The sequence below is a fragment of the Bidens hawaiensis genome, unplaced genomic scaffold (genome assembly GCF_021521415.1).
Source record: "Bidens hawaiensis isolate Kalapana, Puna unplaced genomic scaffold, B.hawaiensis_p1.1 tig00003241_1, whole genome shotgun sequence".
Lineage (NCBI taxonomy): Eukaryota > Viridiplantae > Streptophyta > Magnoliopsida > Asterales > Asteraceae > Bidens > Bidens hawaiensis.
The window spans coordinates 1,110,565-1,120,185 of NW_027491177.1; the positions used below are offsets into that span (position 1 = coordinate 1,110,565).

Here is a 9,621-nt window from a genome sequence, read left to right on the forward strand (position 1 = left end):
GAAGATGGGTGTGTATATATAGGGAAGGAGTGAAGGGTTGGGTATAAAGATTCTTTTATGGTTTGCATAAAAATGGGTATGTTTAAATGGTCAAACAATGCATAATATAAAAAAAAACAATATTTTATATATTTTAAATGACAAGATCCAATATTTTATATATTTGAAATGTTCGGGTTACAAACGGGTCGGGTTTACATAACAAAAGTGACCAGAAATTGACGAATGTCACAACCTCTAACCATCTATTTATACTAAACTCATTCTAATCCTAGCCCAACACAAACTCTATTTTAATAAACAAATAAACTCCTAGATAAACCTTATTAGTTAAAACTAATAATTATCTTTACTTTAAATATAAAATACTTAATAAATAATTCACCAACAATTATCTACAACACGTTTGATCTTTATCTTCAAAATTCAAAATTAAAGTCTTCAGTAAGGGCTATAAGAGGTCTGACCCGACTACAAAGTAAGACCTCTTGGATGTAGCAACAAGCTTCAACTCCAACGTTGATTTAATATTAGTAATGAATTCATTTTATGCGAAAGATAAGTTACATGTCTACGTATATTTTCAGCTTCTTGGGTATCTATACTACTGTAAACATGTTTCTTAGAGAGAACACTAACGCCCTTTACCCCACAATCATGAAGTTTATGCTTTTTTCAAAATGTCTATATGAAAATCTTTTAAATTTATACCAATTAGACTAGAACTCTCAACCATTTGAGGAGAAACATGCTTACTACATAGCTTGATACCATTAGTCGATAACCCCAATTGGTAGCCTCATTATACGTTGTTGCAACACTTTTGTACCTTGCATTGCACCAATGACAAGGACATTCACGTTATGTGTTTAATAAGAATACTTTCTTCGAATACTAGTTACAGTTATAAAATACATCAAAACAAACCGGTTAGATTGTTTTGTTGGTTTGAATCCGTTAGTATTAAATACAAAATGATAAAAATGCTTCGTACTTGTTTCGTTTATTGAAGTATTAAATTTGTTGTAGAGTAAGCTTAATAGATTGGGTTGATAAAAGTTGAATCATTACCATTACTACTAACATGTTACTATTACTATATCGCTTTAAAATGTTAATTACTTGGCCAGCTGCCCACTAATTTTTTGTTACTTCATAACTTAACTATGAAAACTTAGATGCATCAAGTTGCCGGCAAAGAAAGGGCCGGTGTTGACTTAGCCATCAATGTCTGTTTCCTAAACAACACTTCCTAAAATAATATATTATATAATATATATAATTATAATAATAAACAATAATCCAATCCTCGTATTCATTATTGGCTTCACTTCATTTTTCTTGATGTCACATTCACGAGTAAAGTTTTGGACCCTCCCCCTTTCATAAGTAGCTTTGGAAAAGTATGATAGATTCACGTACTCATCCGACGACCGTCACATCAAAGTAGTTTAAATTTTGGTTAAGTCTTCTCAAACAAACACGAGCTAGAACTCTGAACTATACGTTTGTAACCAGTGCTATATGTCGTTATATCAAAATCTATAAATCCGTATCTCATATGAATAACGTATATAACAAGAGAAATCAGTAAATTTGATAGGTACCCGTAAAAAAAGTTGTACTTAAATCATGAATTCATTGCCCTTGAATATATAGCTCTATTTGCTATATAATTGTACATAAATTTGATGTAATGTTAGTCTTAATTGTTTTAATTTTCTTTTTATTTTAGCTCCTTTAATTATGTTCTTTCACTTCATGCCTTTATTATATCATACTCAGCAAACAATCAATATCTAAAATGCAAAAATGAATTTAAATTATTTGCGTTTACTTCTTTTATATTCAAACAAATAAAACCATTGATTGGTCTCACCAATGTTTAACAACTTGCATGCTAGCCCACAACTTTGATACGTTTCCTACGTTTTACTTAGCAGTTTGTCCCCATATACTCATCTTCTTTTTCTTGTTAGATAATTATACCAATAAATAAAATAATTATTCCATTTTTTGCATGCCAAAATTGACCTCACGGATCTTGTTATCAAATCATTAAACCTAAATATAAAATAAATGACACTGTAAAATTTCCAAAATATTCCAAATCTAAACAGCTGGCTTAGTGACTGAACACAACTTTGGTTTGCCTATGTCTTCCTTATATAATAAAGCTTATTGCCATTATAAAGTATATCAACCTTGAACAAAACACTAAACACATTATTATTATTATTATTATTATTATTATTATTATTATTATTATTATTATTATTATTATTATTATTATTATTCCTTCATCATGGGTCGAGTTACTTTTATTCAAGTAGTTGTTCTCTCTTCAGTTCTCATATTCTCAAACTTCACTTATGCTCAACTCAAACAAAACTACTACGCGAACATATGCCCGAATGTGGAAACCATCGTTCGCAACGCAGTCGCAGCAAAGGTTAAGCAGACCTTTGTCACCATCCCGGGCACTCTTCGTTTGTTTTTCCACGATTGTTTCGTTCAGGTTCATTGATATAAAACAGAATACTTATATTAACATTAAACATTTTAAGGTTATAAGTTGTAACTTATTAATGTGTTGTGTTTGGTTAATAAATAGGGGTGTGACGCTTCAGTTATGATAGCATCTAGTGGGTCCAACACTGCAGAGAAAGACCACCCGGATAACCTGTCATTGGCTGGGGACGGGTTTGACACGGTTATTAAAGCCAAAGCTGCGGTTGATGCAGTCGCGAGTTGTAAAAATAAAGTGTCGTGTGCGGATATTCTCACCATGGCTACACGGGATGTAGTTGCGCTGGTACTTATTGATACTTTGTTTATTTACAGATGGTTAATGCAATTTGGATAATGACATAATAACATTATATTATGGTTAATGGTTGTTGCAGGCGGGTGGACCTTCGTATGCGGTGGAGCTTGGGAGGTTAGATGGGCTGAGTTCCACGTCGGCTAGTGTAGGTGGGAATCTTCCGAAACCGAACATGAATTTGGATCAACTTAATCGCATGTTTGCTGGTCATGGGTTGAACCAAGCTGACATGATTGCACTCTCAGGTAACATGTTATATCTTGAACACGTTTACTTATGAATCGAATGGTTTTTGTTACTTTTTATCAACGGATATATATAGCAAAAGGTACCTATGTGTGTTATAAAGAAGTTGGTAAGATATCCATGGAAAGCCATTAGTAGTGTATTTTAATCCTATTGTAGAGTTAATTACTTTACAAATAATGATCATGTTTTGTAACTTGTGTCTCGTTAAAGTCACTCAAACATTTCATGGTTCTATAAATATAAAGTTACTCAATTTTTATTGGATATGTTAATCCTATGTATTTTCTTTTTAAATAGTGAGACAAATGAAAAACATTAATATTGCTTACTATTTAGTAAATATTATTTTTCAGTTGACTTAATTTAACAATTATGAAAGCTAATTATTATTTAGTGAAAATAATTTCTTCAATATTACCTCCTATTCAAATTAATTAAAAAATAATAATTTTAGTAACGAAGATTCATATATTCTCATTTGACTCATTTATTTTTTATTTTTTAAATAATACTTACTAAAAAATTACACAAATTTACACACTGAAATGAAAGTTGAGTGATTCAAAGTGGCAAGAAAAGTTTGACCTTAATGAAAAAATTGAGATACTCGGTTAATACTGGGTGTTGTTTCCGTTATATTTACCAAACTATATATTTATGATTAAGATATTCTGGTTTTTATCAAACAAAAAGTGTTTCAAATTTCAATTTTCGGGACCTTTATTTCGTAAAATTTAAAACTATCATAAGTTATTTTAAGGTTTTGAGAACTTTTACAAAAAAAATGGCTACATTAAGTCATTAACTACTATGTCCAGGTGCACACACCCTTGGATTCTCGCATTGCAACCAGTTTTCAAACAGGATATACAACTTCAGCAAGCAAAACCCAGTTGACCCAACTTTAAACCCAACGTATGCGACCCAATTGCAGCAACAGTGTCCCAAGAACGTTGACCCGAGGATAGCTATAAATATGGACCCAAACACACCAAGAACATTTGACAATGTGTACTACAAGAACCTGCAACAAGGACAAGGATTGTTTACTTCTGACCAGGTCCTGTTCACTGACTCAAGGTCCAAACCGACCGTGGACGTGTGGGCCTCTAGCTCACAAGCTTTCAATAACGCGTTTATTTCAGCTATGACTAAACTGGGTCGGGTTGGAGTTAAGACGGGAAGTAATGGAAATATCAGGCTGGATTGTTCTGCGTTTAATTGATATTGGTCTGAAATACCGTTGAGCTAAATACACGAATTCTGTTACAATAAGGAAATGATAAAAGGCGTAAAGGGTGTATTGTCTGTAATAACATGATGGCTTTCCCATTTGTTTATCATCATAATAATAGAAGGAAAGTAAATAATTTAAACACTGTGTTTACTTGTTATGTGAGGCCAAGAAACCATACAGCCAAAGGGTAGCAGGATACTTTTCAACACAATTAAAAGGAACAAAAAAGGTATTGAAACATTTCAAGATTACCAAAATCTTGTCTGTTCATATGTTGCGCCTAGGGATGTTACACGGGTCATGTTCGCGGGAAAAACCCGAAACACAAAACCAACCCAAAAATCATGGCACTTCTATCACATGTTGCCACAGACAAAAATTATACATTTACAAATAATATTATTTCTAAAACATTTATAATTAAACTATGCCAGTTTGTATTTTTAAAAGTTTAAATTTTGACATAAATTAGAACCAAATGGCTTTGAGTTACTATAACAAAACAAAAAATAAAAATGCCATCAGCCCGCGAACAGGATCTGTTTAAATAAACAGGTTCATGGGTCCGACCCAAACCTGCAATCATGTTAGGTTCGTGTTTTGTCAAAACTCACACCCCTAGTTGTGACTATGCACACATTCAATCTCTTCTGCAAGAACAGAGCTTTTTCATGATATAAAGTCTTGTTGAAAAGCTGCAATTTTTGTAAATCTTTGCAAAAGTTTAGGATGTCCACTGGCTTTAAAGCCCCCTTGGATAAGTCAAGTCATTGCATGTTTTTCCACTTAACAAAATCGATAATAATATGAGAAGAGGAAAAAGATAGCAGTTACATTTGAAATTAGCATTCAGAATTGCTTTACCATATTTAAGGGGAAAGAGTTTAAGTAGTATACGATTATTAATAACAAAATGAAACAGTGACACAAAGGGTGTTGACTATAATATAAATAACTTCCACAACTCAAAGAAACAAGAGTGATAGTATCAACAGATTGTATTATAGTAAGAGTTAAAAAAAACCAATAGAATATATGAAGCGGACTAAGATCTTACAAAAGTATTCATAACGTTATACTTCAATGGACAGCAGTCCTGTCCCGAAGAATCAGCATTCAGATGTATATACAACCTAAATCTTCTATAACCAAAATTTTTTGTGGTTTTCAAAAGGCAAAACATATTATTTATTCTCCAAACCAGCTGACTGTTCAAAAGCAGACAAACTAATCTTCTCGAGCTGAACAGGCCAATCTTCTCCAAGAATCTTGGGGTCCACCATTGTTGCCATCCGGAAATCCAATAAAGATGCTGTTAACTTCTTTCCAGGCTCTCGTATACACCTTGATCTAGCTAACTCCAGAGTCGGTTTTATAACCCGCTTCAAATAACTATTCAGCCCATTATTCAATAAGTTAACGCAATCTGTTGTAACATCCAACCCCTCCATTTTACTCTTTTGCTTCAATCTATTCTCCAACACACTTGTACTTTGAAGTTGACCACTGTAATAAGAAGAGTCCGTATCATCACACGACACTTTTCGTTTCTTGTTCGAGTGTGTATCAATCCCAAATGGTGCTGTAATCGGAACTCTTTCACGGCTCTTCTCATTCAAACCGGGGCCCGGTCTGTCTTTAAACTTCCTTTCACGAATAATTGGCGTTCGTCCTTTTTTAGGCGACTGAGGGAACGCGTCTCTGCATATCGACTGCAGACCACCACCGTTCGCGTCTTTGAAAGTCAACAAACTATCATGTTTGACTTGCTTCGGAGGCGGCGTATTGCAGACAGTCGCATTCGTTAATATCGCTCTAATAAGTTCATTGTGAAGCCGAATATTCTCCCGACCGATCAAACAAACACAAACTTTATCGAATTCCGATTTCCCAATCTTAAGACTCAAATATCTAGTCAGCAGATTAAAGTAACTCTGAGATTTCTGTGAACCGAGTCTCCGTTCCATCTGAACCTTAAGCTCGAAAGTATCAACTCGAGTGCCACTGCAATGCCGAACCACTGGCATTCTGTTTACTCAATATCTCACTATCATCAAAGGACTTTGACTTCAGCAAGCAAAAGTCAACTTTGCACACTGATTCAAATAAACAAACAATTCACACAATAATTGAATCAGACAAAAGTTTTAACAGCTTAATTGGATCGAATACGAAGTGGGTTTCACGAATCTTGGACTACAACAGCTCAATAAACAAGATCATACACAATCGAATTGAAATAACAAAAGATAGAACTAAACTAACATGTAATAATAATAATAATAATTAGGCGAATGAATCAAGCAGAAGTAAAGAAAGATTATAACCTGATTGAATAATGAAATATGGAAGTTGACTTTGGAGTTGAAAAATCGAAGTGGGTGATTGATCGAAGTAATTAGGGTTCGTAAGTGTGTGTTTGTGTTTGGGTTTTTTGGAAGCTTCTTTTGGAGGGGTGAGGGTCAAAGACACGTGTGGGTTATTACACGTGTGAAGGTGTAAGTGGACAAGGTTCAAGGTATGAAACAAGGTCAGCGGTTGGGTTTAAACCTTTTTAAGTAAAAACTGATTTGTATGTGTTCGGTAATAAGTGGTTTGGTTTGGTACCTTTTGTCATAACAATTTTTCTTAAACTTTGGAAGTATTATGTTATTGTGATTGAAGGTGTGTTGTTACATCATATTTCTTATAATTGGAAAAACTAGATGAGACATAGTGTATTGTTGTTGATGTTAAATAGTTATATGATGGTAATTGGTAAATGTTGGCTTACATGAAGTCCGACACTTTGTAAAATCTTAAAACGAGTAAAAACTTGAGGTGTTTTATAATAGAAGTACTTATTTTGTTTAAAAACATAAAAAGGACTTGTCGTCGGGTTTAATATGAGTAGTTTGTCGCCCGACAATACTTGTAGTGATAACAAATAGTTAAGGCATGTGAATAAAGAAAATTTTACATGGATATAACAAATCAGTCGAATATTTGAAAACTTTTCGATTCTTTATGAGTTGATAAATCTATATGTTTCATATAAAGTCTAAGTTACAAAAAGTTATGTATCATTTTCAGCGAATTAAATTGAACCCATATGAACACGTACTTTAGTATACTATTCTCTACCAAGTGCATAAAACAAGATTTAATGGTAAGCACATTGATTATTTACAAAAATGATCACATTCTACGGACTATCCTTGGCAATTAATTATTTGATTTTGTTATTTCGTGTCACTTAAGTGAAAAAATAGGAAAGAAAGTTTTTACTGAGACTAGAAAACATAAAGATAAAATGAGTTAGATTATTAAGATTTTCCGAACATATCGGGGTTCATTTAAAAACATGTTTTTTTTTTTCATGTATGTTTTCCATTTGTATTTGTTGTCAGAACACATGCTTGTAAGTGTTGCTTATTTATAAAAACCTTTGTATTTGAAATTCTTATTATCTGGATTGTTCTCATGTTTAAACCCGGCATAGGATTGGGGGACATATCTTGAATTCTTGATAGTTATTTCTAGGAAGAATATTGTGTGTAATATAGTCATATTTGACTATTTGCATAAGTCGGAATCATTCTTAGTAGGCAGTGGTGACCAAGGTACAATCATGTTGATTCTAGTGACTAATTTGGTATTTGGGATTGGGAATACATTTATTAGGAGTTTGTACACTATCTTGTATCTTGTAGTTTTCATGGTATTCACGTTCAATACTTTATCTCTAACTTTAAAATTACACTAAAAATTATTATATTTTTTCTCATATTTTCAATTAAATAATACTTTTTCAATACCTTTATAATTACCATTTCTCTTTCATTCGCTCACAACCACTTTTAAAATATATTAAAAAATTATAGGGTATGAATAGTAACTTTTCAAATATATAGAAAAATCACAATATTTCACTCTACTTCACTCATAACACCCTAAACCACTTCGCACGATAATCCTTAACGTACAAAAACGTACACGAATTACGCTCAAGGTAAAAACAAAACGCTCAAAGGCAAAAACAAAACTCTCAAGGCCAAAAACACAAAAACGCTCAAAAGCCAAAATACAAAAAACGCTCAAGAATCTGTAATACGCTCAAAATGAGTTTCGTGAAGAAAAGTAAAAAATCGATCGATTAACGATCCAAATCTGTTTTTTCGGTGAATCGATGATTAATTGGATATGTATTGAGATTTCGAGATCTTGTTATGTGATTTCATGGATAAACTTCGTGAATATAAGTAATTGTGTACGTTAATGATTATTATATTATATTATTTATAAAGTAATATCAAATCATTAAAAATATATATTTGGGAATGGTATTAGTGTCATTTCCAGTATGGTGTATGAAACATTGGTTATTTAATGAAAACCCATGTTCAATCCCCTCAAACATCATTTTGGGGAGAGGGTGAATGACTCAATAAAGGAAGACCGAGATATTTGTGATCTCCGGTTCAATGCTGAGGGCATCCAGGGCTTATCACCAGTGGGATATTGGGTGGGTGGCTTTTCTCGGTGTCACACCTCAACCTAAGGCGAAGTGTCGGGGTGTGAGGTAATTGCTCACAGCTCTTAAGGTACTATCATGCAATAATTTAAAGTGACAATATCTATATATTCAAATTAAATTAAATATTCAAACAATTCCAAATAAAATAAAGTACATAATCCAAAAGCAACAAAATAAATAATTCAAATTTAACTAAGTCTTGATTTATTCTTAATAATATTTCTTCTAACATAGCATTCCTAAATCCTTCAACAATGCCTGATATCAATTCACACGATGACCTGCATATGCATATAAAATATAAATAATTTTGTCAACACAAGGTTGAGTGACTAAAACACCAGTTAATTTAGATACAATATAATACATAAAAGAAAACACAAACTGTTCCCTAATGCGGTATGCAATTAAGCCATAACATTTAAATAATTCAAACTGATAATAAAATATGGGCTAAACCGTTGTCATGCGAATCGGACGTTGGTTACCATGAGTGAGTTGTCAAAGAAACCTTTGTTAAGCGATTGGACGTCGGCCACTACGACAGTCGTATGATCATACTATTACTGTGATTATGATGGAACTCTCCGAATGCGGACAATTAAGCACATAAGCATATAGCAAGTTAGGCAATTAAATTGATATACACAAAAGAATTAAACAGTTGCAATTGTGGATACTATATAATAGGTAAATATCATAAGATACACATATGTTCCCAAAAGAATTAAATATAAGTAAAAATGAGAGTGAAATACTCATCTTATTAGCAAGGGAAATGAATTCAATATG

General features: G+C 32.7%; 2 protein-coding genes across 2 annotated transcripts; one reads left to right on the top strand and one right to left on the bottom strand.

The window, feature by feature from the left end:
* Nucleotides 1-2,284: 2,284 nt before the first annotated feature.
* On the top strand, nt 2,285-4,383 carry LOC143622700 (peroxidase 51-like). The gene is made up of 4 exons (XM_077093767.1): nt 2,285-2,518; nt 2,615-2,815; nt 2,907-3,072; nt 3,895-4,383. Exons 1-4 carry the CDS (start codon nt 2,306-2,308, stop codon nt 4,299-4,301), a joined length of 987 nt encoding a protein of 328 aa, XP_076949882.1. The 5' UTR covers nt 2,285-2,305; the 3' UTR covers nt 4,302-4,383.
* An 866-nt stretch (nt 4,384-5,249) lies between these two features.
* On the bottom strand, nt 5,250-6,853 carry LOC143622701 (uncharacterized). Its single transcript, XM_077093768.1, has 2 exons — nt 6,641-6,853; nt 5,250-6,409 (listed from the first exon to the last, which is right to left on the bottom strand). Exon 2 carries the CDS (start codon nt 6,338-6,340, stop codon nt 5,498-5,500), a length of 843 nt encoding a protein of 280 aa, XP_076949883.1. The 5' UTR covers nt 6,341-6,409; nt 6,641-6,853; the 3' UTR covers nt 5,250-5,497.
* Between the last annotated feature and the right edge of the window lie 2,768 nt (nt 6,854-9,621).

What these genes read in the sequence shown, in the direction of transcription:
- LOC143622700 (XM_077093767.1), top strand. Translation starts at nt 2,306, where the DNA reads ATGGGTCGAGTTACTTTTATTCAAGTAGTTGTTCTCTCTTCAGTTCTC. An exon ending in CACGGGATGTAGTTGCGCTG is followed by an intron (nt 2,816 to 2,906) that starts GTACTTATTGAT and finishes TGGTTGTTGCAG; the next exon opens with GCGGGTGGACCTTCGTATGC. An exon ending in TGACATGATTGCACTCTCAG is followed by an intron (nt 3,073 to 3,894) that starts GTAACATGTTAT and finishes TACTATGTCCAG; the next exon opens with GTGCACACACCCTTGGATTC.
- LOC143622701 (XM_077093768.1), bottom strand. Translation starts at nt 6,340, where the DNA reads ATGCCAGTGGTTCGGCATTGCAGTGGCACTCGAGTTGATACTTTCGAG.